Source organism: Oncorhynchus mykiss, chromosome 11 (genome assembly GCF_013265735.2).
Source record: "Oncorhynchus mykiss isolate Arlee chromosome 11, USDA_OmykA_1.1, whole genome shotgun sequence".
In the NCBI taxonomy this organism is placed as follows: domain Eukaryota; kingdom Metazoa; phylum Chordata; class Actinopteri; order Salmoniformes; family Salmonidae; genus Oncorhynchus; species Oncorhynchus mykiss.
Window position 1 is genome coordinate 54,183,453 of NC_048575.1, and position 16,976 is coordinate 54,200,428.

General features: G+C 42.9%; 1 protein-coding gene across 1 annotated transcript in view; it reads left to right on the plus strand.

The window, feature by feature from the left end:
* The window catches only part of LOC110535063 (hemicentin-1), an 83,302-nt gene that overhangs the window by 36,310 nt on the left and 30,016 nt on the right, over window positions 1-16,976 (plus strand). Inside the window, exons 21-31 of the mRNA XM_036935794.1 lie at window positions 327-486; window positions 685-844; window positions 2,465-2,592; window positions 2,723-2,974; window positions 6,200-6,283; window positions 13,859-14,050; window positions 14,670-14,800; window positions 15,755-15,902; window positions 16,156-16,282; window positions 16,385-16,542; window positions 16,698-16,976. Coding sequence (XP_036791689.1) covers window positions 327-486; window positions 685-844; window positions 2,465-2,592; window positions 2,723-2,974; window positions 6,200-6,283; window positions 13,859-14,050; window positions 14,670-14,800; window positions 15,755-15,902; window positions 16,156-16,282; window positions 16,385-16,542; window positions 16,698-16,976 — 1,819 coding nt within the window. The remainder of the gene's footprint in view (window positions 1-326; window positions 487-684; window positions 845-2,464; window positions 2,593-2,722; window positions 2,975-6,199; window positions 6,284-13,858; window positions 14,051-14,669; window positions 14,801-15,754; window positions 15,903-16,155; window positions 16,283-16,384; window positions 16,543-16,697) is intronic.

The following is a 16,976-nucleotide window of genomic DNA, read 5'->3' on the forward strand; positions in this document are numbered from 1 at the left end:
TAAGGCTGCCTGTGTCAAGGAATGTTTATTCATAGCCTTGTTCCATACATTCTCAGATTAATACACTAGAGTCAAGTAAATTTATATTCTTGTCAGGTGAAAGTGAGTCTGCAAAAGCCATTTTCTGTTCAAAAAAGAAGGGGAAGTAGTACCCTGTGTGTGTGTGTGTGCGTGTGTGCGTGTCTGAGAGAGAGTTTAGTTTGGGAAGGGGGCTCGGCTCTGTAATTATAGCAAGCAAGCATCAGAAGTGAATTTGGGCATTGAACCTATGGCCTAGTTATGTGTCCTAGTGCTGTTGAGTGTGTATCTGCCTGCTCTTCCCTCAGGGAAGGGAGACCCTGCCCAGAGACAGGTCCTCCCCCCATTCAGACTCTGATGGCTTCCTCCATATCCTCAACCCCACTGCAGAAGATGCAGGCATATATATCTGCACAGCCACCAGTGCAGTGGGCTACACCAGCCGTGAGATCAAGCTTAGTGTCAACAGTAAGGGCTGCACATTAACTTACAGCAAAGGCTGTCCAGTGCGTGGTGTCAATGGCTTCTCTCCAAAGTGTTTCATTGATAGAGGAAGTACTGTGTAAAAGAAAATCACAAGGCATTTGACATGTTTAGATTACAAAAAGTTGTATGCTTTAGAGCAGACCTGCCTCTGTAAAAATATAATGTTTCCCTTTCCCTCAGCCAAGCCTAAGCTCGTAGGTGTGAGTGGTGAGGAGAACACGGTGAAAATGGCTGCTGAGGTGGGCTCTGAGGTCATCCTCCCTTGTGAGGTCCAGGGCAGTCCCTCTCCTCTGGTCACATGGAGCAGGAACGGCCAGCCAATCCCTCCAGTCACTGCTTGGTAAGAGGAAGACCCATGGTTACATAAGAATGTAGCAACAATGCAGTGAAATTGTAAATAGGCAATAAAAGGCAAGTTTCTCACCATACCAAGGCGATTACCTTACCTCTGACTTAACTGACCAACCTTTTACAAGGGACACTGATTGAATCCGGCTGCTATCTAAAGCAGCCGTTAACTGTTGGAGCGCATTTAGTGGTGCCTTTTGAAGCGGCAGAGGCAGCAGCCTGGTGCTGGGCTGTGTGTTGCGCGTGTGTAGTCATATGGAACAACTTCTCTGAGGAAGAACATATGGTTACACATGACTCTCTTATCCCTGAATCTGTGGTCACTCAGCACAGGCTTCACTGTCGGGTAGAGTCTGTCTATAGGGCACAGACTAGAGATGACAGTGAAACCAACTGGCCATGACCAGTCCCTATGTCTCTGGAGGAACTGTGTGACAGTGTTGAAAGCTGTGGTAGTGGTGGAAGGAGGATGCTTATGTGGGGCCAGGAAGGAGTGGGGGACAGGGACGGAGGAGAGGGGGAGGCGTGTGCTGACGGGAAGTAGGGGAGAAGACTGACAGAAGAAGAGAAAAAAGTACAGCCTGTTTGACGTTTGGCTCCCCTGTGGATCTTCTGCCATAAAAGAGCATGTCTTCTCCTTACTCTTTACCAGCCCTGGCTGTCTGATGAGAATAACACACCTCCACCAACAACCCCTTCAGCCCTCATGCACTGGAACGGACAGACGCATTCTCTCCATCCAGGAGTCTATCTGCCCCCCATCCTTTGGCACAGCCGGTGTGAGCAGGGAGAAACGGATTGTTTTGAACAACTCAGTCAGTGGGTGTTCTGAGTGTCTGCTGCCATAGCCCTCTTCTTCTCCACCACCTCCACCGCATGTCCCAGCGCTGCAAACAGAGAACGAGAGAGAGTGAGAGAGAGAGAGAGCTAGCACAGCTGGAGAGTAGAAGAGCGCTAGCTCACACTGGGTCAGTCGGGGAGGCTAGGGAGCTGCACTCAGACCTCTCTGATAAGCCCAATTTGTCCCAGTCAGCCTGTGTCAGCATGTATACACAGATGAGGCTGTATGTTGGGTCCATGTCTCCAGTTTGTGCTCAGCTCCCTGCTCTCTACTAAGGTGACTTAGAACTGCTTTACTTCTCAGTAGAGACTGACCGCTGCTGAGCCAGTCATTCAGTTTCTATGATGTATGCTACTGGTTGGGTTTGAAGCAGTAAGGGGGCAGAGTGTTTTAGCCACATGTGCAGTGTTGAAATATAGGGCTGTTTGTGGTTCCAGATCATTTCCAAACATGTTATTGATATAATTTTAGTTGCTTAGCAGAGAAACATATAAATCTCAGAGCATTGTTTACATTTGTGCATATTATCCATTTCTGCAGCTGGGTGGAGTTCTGCTGGGGATTTCAGTTCAGTTGAGAAGTTCAGTTACTATTATGCAATGTGAATAGTATTATAAAAGCCAGAACTACACGGGCATGTACAGCACACACACATGCACACACTCACACATATTCACAAAAACGTGAACAGGGTTGAGGATTTCCAGTGTGACTCCACTGTGTGTAACAGTGTTATACTCAGCCTGACCTCTGACCTCTCTCCATGTCCAGGTTCACCGTGCTGCCTTCTGGCTCTCTGAAGATCACCGATGTCCGACTGATTGATAGTAAACTTTACACCTGCTCAGCAGAAAACCCAGCCGGCAACGTGTCGCTCAACTACAATTTACACATACAAGGTATCTCGTTATGGATTCTCACTTTGTAGATGCTATGCGAACTTGAGATCTGACAGCCTGTTTCACTTCACTGTTCAAGATGATGTCATGCATCTAATAGATATCATGAGACACAAACCTTGTTTCCCAGTTAAGCCCAAAATCCAGGCAGCTCCGTCCCTGCTGAAGGCGCTGATAGGCCAGACGGTGGTTCTGCCGTGTGTGGTTCAGGGGGAGCCCAGACCTGAAATCAGCTGGTTCCACAACGGACATCCTGTCGGGGCGAGGGACTCTGCAGCCCTCAGAATCCACAGGGCCAGCCTCACTGACCAGGGCACCTACAGCTGTGTGGCCAAGAACACTGCTGGACAGGATACCATGGAGGTCAAACTGGAGGTGCTAGGTGAGAAATCGGATTCATCAATGATGCAGCTTCTCTCTCCTAATATACCATACATCTATTTATTTATCCATTCATCAGATCAGCCCAAGCACTCCGCGAACAATTTCCACAGACTGATACACAATAGTGTCATTGTCAATAGTGTTGAAAAAGGTTCACACAGAACTGACTGTAACAGTATACCTAAAATAGATATTTTCCCGTTTTACATTGAGGAAACACTGTCCCAGCTTAACCCAATGAGTCCCATCGTAACGCCGGCATGTTTTGGACTTCTAACCCCTTTTTAACATTGTGAGTTTGAGCTTCTGGGTTGTCCCATTGGATTTGTCTATTTAGTCTGCATCTGTAGATACCAAGTCTCTGTGATTAACAGAGGCTGAGCTAGAGCGGTGTTTGTGTGACAAGGGCGGATTCCGAAGGGGCCCGGGGCCGGGTCTTTTTTGAAAAACGTCTGTAGAGTCCAAATGGTTTGAGCTACAAACTATCTATGAAAAGCTGAGATGAACATGCACATGTTTTGCTATATGATGTTCACAAGCTACACAAGAGCCATTAGAAGGTAAGGGGTTCTTCTACATGGGAAATCACAGGACATAGCAGAGGTGGGACCAAGTCATTGTTTTACAAGTCACAAGTAAGTCTCAAGTCTTAGCACTCAAGTCCCAAGTCAAGACCCAAGTCAAGACTGTCAAGTCGCGAGTCAAGTCTCAAGTCCTAAACTTTGAGTTTTGAGTCCTAAACAAGTCACATTTGGTGAAGAGAGCATTATAATACCATTTCATATTTTTAACAAGAGTAATAGTTAGTATATTACATTTACGCAAATCATGAATGCTTTTAAAAATATCTCTATATTTATTACTTTCCAAATAAACGTTATATTTCCATGGAAGTACATGGGTAGCCATGAGAAAGACACCCCCCCCCCAGTAGTGATCGACTATCGAGGATCGCTATGGGGTGCAATCGGGCGATGTAGACTTCTACACAATCGCCCAAATTTAACACACTCTCTGTGTGGTTACAGTAGGCTAATGTATGTCAATGGTTTTAGGAACAGCAGTAACATCAGGCAGGATTTAGGCTACCAACTGCCTAGCCAGGCTCATTGATTTAACGTTACGTTAGCCTACATGATACACTAGTAAAGTAATAAAATATATAGCTGTCGGCTATATTAGCCATGACTTACCATTCTTTGTGCAGCTTCAAATGTCGAACAAAGTTGGAAATTGTTGCTCCTCCGTCTGGAATTTTCTTCCCGCATGTTTTGCAAATTGAAATCTGTTTTTTGTTGATACAGTGTGGTCTTTAAATCTGAAAATGAAAATGATAAACATCTTTCCAAGGGCTCCATCTGAATTCACCCGCCGACGTTCCTCTGCACTGCCACGCACAACTTTTTCTCAGCTGGCACAATTTGATTGGCTGCTGTCTGTTTCAAACTGTAATCCGTTAAATGAAGAATTGATGCTCTGCACACTTTTAAAAAGCATAATTTTTTATATTTGGGCTTGGGGAGGGTATCAAGTCAGGTCGAGTCAAAAGGCTCAAGTCCAAGTCAAGTCACGAGTCATTGGTGTAAAAGTCAAAGTCGAGTTGCAAGTCATCATGTTTGTGACTCGAGTCCAAGTCATGTGACTCTTGTCCACACCTCTGGGACATAGTGTCCATAATGCTGTAACAAGCTCACTTAGTTGCTGACACTACCTCCAGACAGTTGTCATATTCATTTCCCCGTGAGCAAACCAACCGCTTTGGCGGACCTTCATTTTTTAAATGTACATTTGTCAAAAAAACTCATGACTTCAACTGTTTATGTCAAATGGTAAAATACTTCATTGTGAGGCTGAATATAAGGGCTGGACATGCAGATAAATGAAAAGCCAATTTTTGCTGGGCTCTCGGGACTGATATGGTTAAAGACAGAGTAGACAAGGACAGTTGTCTTTGGAGGTGCTTTCTCTGGAAGCAGCATCATATGGTCACAATGTAAGTGCAGCTCATGGGGATGTGCAGGGGTGTCATGCACCCCCAAAATCTGAGGGGGCACAAAGAACTTTATGGCTGGGTGGTGGTCTGGAGGGGGGCTAGGCCCCCCGTTTGTAAATGTGAGAATGTACCTTTTTTTTTTTTTTTTACCTTTTTCCTGCCATCTAGGCTTATTTTTCTAAGCATTCCTCTTGAGCTGTCTTGAGCAGTCTTCCTGACTGGTGGTTATTTTTTTAAAGAAATTAAATATGCTTCTCTGCATGTTTGCTCAAATCTGTGTAAAATATTGAAAGGAATGTAAGTCTTATTCAGTACATTTAGTTACTGCTCGCTTTTCTAAAGTCTAACAACCTTGACAGTAGGCATGCCAGCTAAGATAGTTAGACAAGCTAACTACTCTAACTTGATTGATAGGCTGAAATAGCTTATTGTCAGCTAGTTGTGAAGTTGTCAGATGGGAACATATCTGGAATAGCTAAAGCCAACTTCATAAAATTGCTAGGTGGCTATAAGTACAGTATTACAGAGAGAAAAAAATATATATATTTTTATACAAGACAAATCTGAAGGGGCACGTGACCCTGTACCCCTTATGGGCATGACGCCTCTGGGGATGTGTGCAACTTATTCCTCAGCCTGAAATGTCCCACTTGCTCCAGCGAATTGCTATCTTTTCACTTGGATCCGACTGGTAAGATGCTTTAGGAGGGTGGTCACGTGTGCTAACAAGGCACAGGTCCAGGGTTCGAGCTTTGTGTGATCTGAATCCGAAGGAAGTGGTACTCGCTAAGCAAGCAGCGTGAGGTCCTTTAAACAAGCAGCCCTATAAACTCCATTCTATTTGACAAGAGCATGGGTCAGTAGGTTAGTGGGTGTTGATTGAGGGGATATTTGACCTTAGAGGTCAGCTTAAGCTGAGGGAAGGATTAGAGGAAGTCAAAGCTGGAGGTTAACGAGTGAGTAGGGGTCAAAGGAGACATGACTCACATTGTCAGGGTCAGTAGCACAACATCTTCACCCCACCGCCTGGATTAACCCAAGCACCCCTGTCTTACCTAATACTACTCTAGCTGAACATTAACACTAAAATCAAGCCTATATCTTATAGAAATCTCAACCTAACCTTGACACATATTATTTACAGTAGCCTTTATAACCCATGACGCTAAATAAACCCTTTGTCTTATTCCCTGTGCTGTCCTAATGCTATATCCTTTATCCTTTACACAGAGGCCCCGTCCTTCGCTGAGCCTGGAGATGCCATTATGGAGAAAGTGTCTAACAGCAAGGTCACCATCCCCTGCCCCGCCGAAGGTAGGATAAGATTTATTTATGTATGTGTGTCCGGGGTGATTTGCTATAGAGGGAAACACATCTGGTGTCAGAAAAAATACACAATTTACACAGCCTGACCAAAGTGAACAGATGTGGTGAATCTTTTTCTGGTAATGTTTGGATGGAACTGTTTTCTTTCATCATTCCCAGAGCTAGCTCCATATTAAATGTAGGACAAGGTGTGGATTTATCTAGCTACCTTCAAGGCATTGCTCTGCTTTCTACATAGAGCTTAATTTGTCTGTGGAAACAAATGTGTGTTTCAATACCCCTGATATCCCAATGGTGTGCTTTCATTCTATTGAATACTGTTTCTGTCTCTATTTTAACATCTTGGTGAAGGGGGAGGTAGCACGCAGCATGGCTGAGAAAGTGTGTGTGTGTGTTTGTTTGAGCATTCTTTCTTATGCGTGGGCCCATTGAACTTCTTGTAGACAGGGTATTTAAATAGGTGACAACTCAAATCAAATCAAATGTGATTTGTCACATGCAGGTGTAGACTAACAGTGAAATACTTACTTACGGGCCCTTCCTAATGCGTAGTGAAAAAAAGAGAAATAATATAAATATAATAATACGAGGAATAAAATATGAGTAATGATAACTTGGCTATATACACATGGCACCAGTATCGAGTTGTTTGTATGGTAACGGGCATGTTTGAGAAGGTGAGGAGTGGGCTAATACGGACATAGCAGCAGCTGGAACATCATTCTGCCTGAAGATGTGGCTCAGCGGGCCACATCTGCTTTCCTCTCCGCTCTGCGAGGGGGCCTGCTGGGAGAGGATTCCTAATTACAGACTGCTGCTGGCAGATAATAGACAGAGATATCTGGGGTACTCCTCTACTGAGTAGGCTGGCTCCACTGGCCCTCCTTGTAGAACTTAGACAGGCAGCTACACTGTTACCATTACAGAGTAACACCCCAAAGAACTCAAAACAACCCCAAACAATCCCCCAAAAAACAAACACCACCAAACATGAACATGAAAGAACCTTAAAGTACCCAAAAGAACCCCAAAGTACCCTAAACAACCCAAAAGTACCCTAAACAACCCCAAACAGGTAACCCAAAGACAACCCAAACGTACCCAATACAACCCAAAACAACTAAAAAGAACCCAAAACAACTTCAAACAACCATAAACAAGTACCCAAAACAACCCAAAAGTACCGCAAAGCACCCCAAAAGTACCCAAAAGATCCCAAAGGTACTCAAAACAATTCCAACATATGCAAAACAACCCCAAACAACCCCAAACAGGAACTCCAAACAGCCCAAAAGTACATTAAACAGCAAAAACAACCACAAACAGGTACCCAAATCAACCCAAAAGTACACAAAACAACTCAAAACAACCACAAACAAGTACCCCAAATCATCCAAAAGAACTACAAACGGGCAGCCAAAACAACACTAAACCACCCAAATTATAAATTCAGGTTTATGTTTCAGACAGGTCAATAATGGCTTGCTTGATTGGGCTGGTTCACCTCTACAGGCTACAGGGACCCATTTGATTACACATTAGAGATAATCCAGGTCCCTCAAACATCATCAGTGACATTTCCTGTAAACTGTGACACAATCCTGGTCTCCTGCCATGAACGGAGTGGTCTACAGAGAACAATAGTAATCCCTGGGGGGGGGGGGGGGGGGTTGGATAAATGCCTGAAAATAAGGCCTGTGGTAAACACAGACTTAGGAGAGTTTCTACATTTTATTCTATGAGATAATCTTCATCAGCTAACATCACTGTTTGTGCATTTTGAAGCATGTATGTGATCAAAACAAGCACATAAAGGCTTCATAATTAAGAAAGTTGACTGACTGATATTCAGGGCTGGTTCCAGGCATAAGTGACATAAGCGGTCCCCGACCGAAAATGGAACTCATTCGTGGTCTCAACTTACTATTGCGATTAAGAATAGTAGAACACACCAGGTACAATTTAGAAATGTGGTTGTGTGTCAGACGTTTTCCCTTGTTATGTCAGTCACTGACAGTCATTGAATTAGCCATGTCAGCTAACAATTTTTGATTGGTAGTTAGTTGATTGAAGTAATCATGACCGAATACTGACCGGGCACGCAGGGCACGTGCCCAGAGGCCCCGACCTTCAGGGGGCCCCTATTGATTTTGTTAGTCATTCTCACTTAGATATCATATTAACATGGCATACATCATTACAAAAATGTGTTTGATTGCAGGAAATTAGCTTCAAAACTGCAAAAAATGTCTCTCTACCCTATTGCAAAATGTATAGAATTGCAAAAAATGTGATGTAAAACTTTACAAAAATGATCTATGACCAATGGCACAAAAAAAAATGATTGGGCGGATGGTGGGGGGGCCGGAACATAATTACAAATCATTTGTACACTGCAAATTGACTGCAAGAAGCCCAAAAATATATCATGTTTACCCGATATATAATCATTTCAAACATTGATCACGCTGTGTCTCGCTATTATGTGTGGGAGTACTTGGGAACAGATTTCTTAAATTAAAATCACGTTGAGTTGATTTCCTGGTGTTTTTTTTTTTTAGAGACTTTTATGTCCCAACAATAAAAATTCCACATACACATTTTGATTTATTTTTACTCAGAAAATGTTTGAGGGGGGAAATAAAACCCTGGGGAACCCTGTCATAGAACAATACATATAAAATCTTCTAAGCCTGTGTTAATCTCAGACCTTATTTTCGCAGTTTATCCCAAAACTCCATTTTTCCCCATCATTTCCCCCATAGGAATGGCTGAACGAACCAGATGTAACTCGTTTCTGGTTTTTGGGACTACAAGCTGGCAAGCTCTTTTGGCTCAAGTAACAGCTCTATCGACTCAGAAGAAGCTAGGCTATCATCCTGTGATAACACACCTTATCTATTTCGTACCCAGAGTAATACACAGAGCATTCAAACTACTGGAGAAAACCCCTCACAATGATCTCAAATTGTGTTTTTACACAACAAAATTCAACACAGACTACCCCTTGCTAATCTGGAGACTATCGGGTATGTTGTGGTGGACTGTCATTAAAATTGCTTCACGGGAACCTGGTACAATTAAGTTTGTAGTGTGGCTAGCAACTAGATGGCTCTGAATGCAATGTCATGCAGTCAAATCTGCTACTAACTACTTATGGACCTAACTAGTTTGCTCTAGTTGTATCCTGATGACATACATTTTTAGAAAACAAATTATATTAACCAGCTAGAGAGCTAGCTAGCATTAGCAATTTTTGGTGGTCAATTCCGGATTTGAAAAATACTCCAACAGCCTCTGCATTTCAGGAATCACAATAGCAAGTACGCCTGGTGCATTCACTGTTATTTAGACATTTAATCAATTGAGCTACGTTTTCTATGAAAACTCTGTTTTGTCATAGGTCTCATTGGCTTTCATGTGCTTGAAACGTGAGCTTGTCCGAGGTGTTGGACTCAACGACGGTTGCTATCCATTGGAGATCTGTGATTGGTTGCCCAAAATTCTGGGACTTGATTTAGCGAAGGGTCAATTGACTGAACTGAAACTGAATTGACCCCAACCCTGTCCCTGAACCACACACACAAATATCCCTATCTGCACTCACTCACGTACACATTTACCAGAGTAGGCAAATAATTATATCCACACGTTCATACACTACATGACCAAAAGTGTGTGACACCTGCTCGTCGAACATCTCATTCCAAAATCATCATCTTAAGGATTAGCCCCATTTTCTTCAATTTTTGCCTAAAATGACATACTCAAATCTAATTGCCTGTAGCTCAGGACCTGAAGCAAGGATTTGCATAGTCTTGATACCATTTGAAAGGAAACACGTTGACGTTTGTGGAAATGTGAAAATAATGTAGGAGAATATAACACATTAGATCTGGTAAAAGATAATACATAGAAAAAAACATGCATTTACATTTTTTTTATTGTACCATCGTCTTTGAAATGCAAGAGAAAGGCCATAATGAATTATTCTAGCCCAGGAACAATTTAGACTTTGGCCACTAGATGGCAGCAGTGTATGGGCAAAGTTTTAGACTGATTCAATGAACCATTGCATTTCTATTCAAAATGTTGTTTCAAGACTGCCCAAATGTGCCTAATTGGTTTATTCATACATTTTCAAGTTCATAATTGTGCGCTCTCCCCAAACAATAGCATGGTATTATTTCACTGTAATAGCTACTGCAAATTGGACAGTGCAGTTAGATTAACAGAAATGTAAGCTTTCTGCCATATCAGATATGTCTATGTCCTGGGAATTTTGGGGGTTTCTTACAACCTGATGTTAATCACATTAGCCTATGTTAGCTCAACCGTCCCAAGGTCGGGACACCGATCTTGGGACGGTTGAGCTAACATAGGCTAATGTGAATTCTAGAATTATGGAACGGTAGAATTATGGAGGACAGACATTTGACGTACTGACTTGTTGGAAAGGTGGCATCCTTTGACGGTGCCATGTTGAAAGTCACTGAGCTCCTCAGTAAGGCCATTCTACTGTCAATGTTTGTCTATGGATTTATACACCTGTCAGCAACGGGTGTGGCTGAAGTAGCCGAATCCACTAATTTGAAGTGGAGTCCACATACTTTTGTATATGTAGTGCAGCTTGTTTTTGCCAATATCTACTATTTCAGTCATACTGTACTTTGCTTTTGTTATTTCTGCTATACTGACGATATAGAATCCTGACCTGAACCCAATATATCACATACCAAACTGAAACTGAAACGTGAACCTGAACGGATCATTTGGGTGGTTTTGTGTTGTTTTGGCTACCAGTTTGTGGTTCTTTTAAGTACTTTTGGGTTCTTTCGGGTACCTGTTCTTTCGGGCTATGGTTAGGGTTAGGGTTAGTAGATCATTATTTGAAATGTTACTGATAGTCTGTAGATAGGACTATACAGATGGACTGACCAAGTGAAGTGTTACCCCTGTTTCTGAGTGGATTTGGGTTGCTTTTGGATAACTGTTTGTGGATATTTTGTGTACTTTTGTGTTGTTTTGGGTACTTTGGGGGGGTTGTTTTGGGTACTTGTTGGATGTTTTGGGGAGCTGTTTGTGGTTGTTTGAAGTTGTTTAGGGTACTTTGGGGTTATTTTAGGTACTTTTGGGTACCTGTTTGGAATTGTTTGGGGTGACTAGTAGGACCTGTTAAGGGTCCCTCGCAGAGATGGTCACAGCTCTAGGCAGTAGCACTAGGATCCTGGCAACGGAAACTAGGAAACAATAGCTTGTTCATCACCCATTGTTTCATATAAATGTGTCTGTCTGCATGGATGTTGAATGGGAAGATGAAAGGAGATTCTAACATCAGGAAAATATTATTTTTTTACCAACAGGAACACTTAATGCCCAATAATAGTGGAAGACAAGTACTTGTCTAAAAAACACATGGAAGAGACAATTGAATGAAATCTAGTGGACCCTGCAGATAAGTACAAGAAACAGGTTTTAATGAGATGTTTTTACTTTTACACAGAACATCTGTATGCATTTTCTCACAGCAATGAGATAATATAATTGAGTCACTGTTCTAAAGTGTAAACATGTGCTCTGCGTGGGACTGGGTGATAACATTACCTTTGGTTCCTCTCTGTGGTTCCTCTTTGTCCCCTGAGTTTAGTATTTTTGGACGGGGGATGAAATATGTGTTTAGTTTCCAGTACAGCCTCCTCTCACTCTGGTGTTTGGATATGTTCTGTAAATAGAGATTGTACAGGGGTTTACTTCATTCTCTGCTCTTAATGCAAAAAGCTGTACTGGATGTCAGACACACCTACAGTTGAAGTCGGAAGTTTACATACACCTTAGCCAAATACATTTAAACTCAGTTTTTCACAATTCCTGACATTTAATCAGTTAGGATCACCACTTTATCAGAATAATAGTAGAGAGAATTATTTAGTTCAGCTTTTATTTCTTTCATCACATTCCCAGTGGGTTAGAAGTTTACAAACATTCAATTAGTATTTGGTAGCATTGTCTTTAAATTGTTTCACTTGGGTCAAACGTTTCGGGTAGCCTTCCACAAGCTTCCCAGAATAAGTTGGGTGAATTTTGGCCTATTCTTCCTGACAGAGCTCAGGTTTTTAGGCCTCCTTGCTCGCAAAAACGCTTTTTTCGGTTTTGCCCACAAATTTTCCATAGAAATGGAGGTCAGGGCTTTGTGATGGCCACTCCAATACCTTGACTTTGTTGTACTTAAACCATTTTGCCACAACTTTGGAAGTATGCTTGGGGTCATCGTCCATTTGGAAGACTCATTTGCGAGCAAGCTTTAACTTCTTGACTGATGTCTTGAGATGTTTCTTCAATATATCCACATAATTTTCCTCCCTCATGATGCCATCTATTTTGTGAAGTGCACCAGTCCCTCCTGCAGCAAAGCACCCCCACAACATGATGCTGCTACCCCTGTGCTTTATGGTTGGGATGGTGTTCTTCGGCTTGTAAGCATCCCCCTTTATCCTCCAAACATAACGATGGTCATTATGGCCAAATAGTTCTATTTTTGTTTCATCAGACCAGAGGACATTTCTTCAAAAATTACGATCTTTGTCCCCATGTGCAGTTGCAAACCGTAGTCTGGCTTTTTTTATGGCGGTTTTGGAGCAGTGGCTTCTTACTTGCTGAGCGACCTTTCAGGTTATGTCGATATAGGACTCGTTTTACTGTGGATATAGATACTTTTGTATCTGTTTTCTCCAGCATCTTCACACGGTCCTTTGCTGTTGTTCTGGGATTTATTTGCACTTTTCGCACCACAGTATGTTCATCTCTAGGAGACAGAACGTCTGTAAACAATTTTTGGAAAAATGATTTGTGTCATGCACAATGCAAATGTCCTAACCGATTTGCCAAAACTATTGTTTGTTAACAAGACATTTGTGGAGTAGTTGAAAAATGAGTTTTAATGACTCCAACCTAAGTGTATGTAAACTTCTGACTTCAACTGTATGTATGTCCTGTCCTTCTTATGTAAAAGATACCTCAGACTGGCTTATATGGGGTAATGGTGTGCCCACCAAACACCATTCAGTCCCCTGCTCCACCACTAACTCCATCCCAGACCCCTTTCTCTGCTCCCGGCCCTTTTCCCCATTGTAAAGCTCCAAACACATCTGTTTCAGTCACCGATACATCACATCAAGGCTTTGAACTACTGGCCCAACCCAGGATCCTCACCTATGATTTTGGTAGTAAATCATGACACCAGTACTTTAAATCAGGCATCTACCAATATATTGTGTTTGGCTTTTGTGTACTGCTTTCTAGCCTTGAAGTATCCTAGCCCACGGACCAATAGGCCTCTCAGTCTCAGTTACAATTTGGCAATGTTTCCCCTGCTGTCCTGCTGTCCAACAGATAAATATAGGGCCTGCTTTTTCGAGTCTGGGACTCTTGCCCATTCAGCCCTCCTGTGGGGGAGTACAGGGACAGAAGTAACTTTTGTTTCTGTCAGTTATGATCGATAAATCCCTCCTCAGACCTCCTTACAACACTACACACACCACCTCTCTGTTCTCTCTACACCCGCAGGCTCACCCTTTCCAAAGGTGCGCTGGTTCAAGAACGGTCTTGGGATATTCCCTGACCAATCAGAGTTCTCTGTGGCAGAAGATGGCTCTCTTGTGATTGGCTCTGCATCTGCCAGTCACAGCGGGGACTTCAAGTGTGTGGCCAGCAATGATGCAGGCTCTGTTGAGCGGAAGACACGGCTGAAAGTGAATGGTGAGACCTCATAAACTCGATCTTTATACAGACCTGATGTCTGTTCAGATCACAATAAAATGTGACCGACCGCCTTGATTCGGTCTTACGTAGCAAAATTTGAAATTATGTTTTTTTACATTGGATAAAAGCAGAGACACAGAGCTACAAAATGGTATATCACACACTGCATTTGAGGAACAAGGGGAAAGTAATTATGCTTTGAAAGTGAATTAATGAACTTGTAACCTAACTTTTGAGAAAATGGCCTTTGAATGTTTTGGTGTGCTATATGGCAGACTAATCCGAACTCATCTCTCGCCATTTGCAGCCCACTCATTATCTCTACCAATCATGGCTAGCGGGAAGGTTGCCTCATTTTTTTCTGTGGCTAAACCAACTAGGCTCGTAATTTAACAATCTTCTTTGTATTTACAGATGGCATACACATATTTTATTAAGGGCACATGAAATTTCACATGTTCCAGAAGGCATTTCTGCCAAAAAATACATTTGTTGACGTTCAAATGGCTCTCCTGTGAAGTAGTGACCCGCGACATACACCTAGTTTACTGAAACTAGTCACAAATGTGTTAATAAGGTGACTTCCAGATGATGTCTGTCTCCTGTACTCCTCCAGTTCCCCCCGAGATACAGGATGATGGACAGCCCCTGAACCTGACTGTCACCCTGAAGCAGCCCCTCACTCTCGGCTGTGATGCCTTTGGTATCCCCTCCCCCACAATCACCTGGACTAAAGACGGACATAATGTGAGCCACCTACCAGTCATTCAAATAAGCTTCTTAAAAAACACTAAGAAGTAATGTATAGGTTGTATATTGTATGTTACCATCTCAGTTAACACTTCTCGGGAGAGAGAATATTATTGTAATGTTACCTGTAATGTTCCCCTAATGTTTGAGTGTCCAGTTTTTTCGTGAGTTAGGGGAACATTATATCTATGTTAACTAAAACCTTCTGAGAACCTTTTTAGCATGTTTTAATTAATGTTCTAGATGCGTTTTATTGCACATTGCAAGAACATTCATGAGTCCAGTTTCCTGAATGTTAGAACAATATTCCATCAATGTCCCACCAAACATACATAGAACATGGTTTCAATGTTCTCAGAATATACAACATTCCTGTGTCCAGTTTTCTGAGGGTTAGGAGAATATTCCATCAACGTTACATCAAAAATACACAGAACATGGTTTCCATGTTCTCAGAATGTAAGATATTAATGTTCTACACACGTGCCCAAAAACAATCATTACACATCACATCTTGTTACTTTTGCAGAGCCAATCAAGGCCCATGTTCTGTGTATGTTTGGTGGGACTTTGATGGAATATTCTCAGAACCCACAGAAACTGGACACTTGAATGTTCTTGCAATGTGTCTAGAACATTAATATGTGAGAACATGGTAACCATGTTCTTGGTAAGTTCTATTTGACATTAAGGAAATGGTCTCTTCGAAACATTCCTTGCACATCACAGGAACATTCCTATGAAAATGTTAGTTAATTACCTAATGAGACTCATAAGGGAACATTTTCTAAAGTTGTGGGAATGTTTGTTGTTAGCTGGGATACGTCTACTGCTAACTGTCAATGACAATCATGTTATTTGTATCTAGCAACACAGTGACACCAAGTGGTAATTTAGTTTATCACAGTCCAATATTTATCATACAGTAACAAGCACTAATTATGTGTACAGGTGGTGGACTCCCTTGGAGTGTACCTTCAGAATGGGAAGAGACTTCTGAGAATCTACCGGGTCCAGGAAGAGCATGGTGGCCAGTTCACCTGCACAGCTAGTAACACAGCCGGGCAGGCCCGAAGGAACTACAACATTGTAGTACAAGGTGATCCTTCATAGTGCTTCAAATCCAGTTGTGGTCCTACCGCTCCCATTGATTTTACATTTTAAGTTTAAGGAAAGTGAACAAGCAGGCATTACAGGTCCAAGGCAGAGTTGTATGCTTTCTTAAGCCTAATTGTGTTTGTGTGTGTGTGTGTGTGTGTGTGTGTGTGTGTGTGTGTGTGTGTGTGTGTGTGTGTGTGTGTGTGTGTGTGTGTGTGTGTGTGTGTGTGTGTGTGTGTGTGTGTGTGTGTCAGCCCCACCAGTAATCTCGGGGACGTCCAGGGTACAAGACCTGTCAGTGGTTGCTGGACAGGAGGTGGAGGTCCAGTGTTGGGTTGGTGGGCGCCCAGCCCCCAAAGTAGAATGGAGCCGGGATGGAGAGTGAGTATTCCTAGTTATATGAGTTTGATATCAGATTTTGTGTGGGGATTAATCAGTACACAATCAGGCTTTGGTGTATTGATCCCTATTCCTCCTCTCCAGGGTGCTGTCCAAGGATGGTGACCCCCATGTGGAGTTCCATGAGCAGGGCCAGGTGATGAAGGTGAAGACAGTCAGACTGAGGGACCAGGGCTTGTACCAGTGTCTGGCCAGTAACAGCGCTGGGACACAGATGCGCCAGTTCAGACTCATAGTGCTAGGTATCCCATCTCTCATGTCTCCTTCTCAATGAACTCACACATACAACGCAAACTTCCAAAAATCACATTAAAACTCTATGTTTATAAATGTTTGTCAATGAAGCAGATTTACTTTCTCTATCCTCACTCTCCCCTCCCTCCCCCTGTTTCTCTAGCTCCCCCCACCATCAGGGGCCCCAGTGAGACCTCAGAGGTGTCTGTGGTGTTGGGTTTCTCCACTGTTCTGCCTTGTGATGTAGAAGGTTCTCCCATGCCCAGTATCACCTGGCTGAAGGACAACCAGCCCATTGTGTCCAGTGCCCAGCTCACCTACACCCGGGGTGGGCAGGCGCTGCGGCTGGGGACAGCACATGGAGACAGTGCTGGTATCTACACCTGCCGAGCCTCAAACCCTGCAGGCACCACTCTCAAACACTACTCACTCAGTGTGCTTG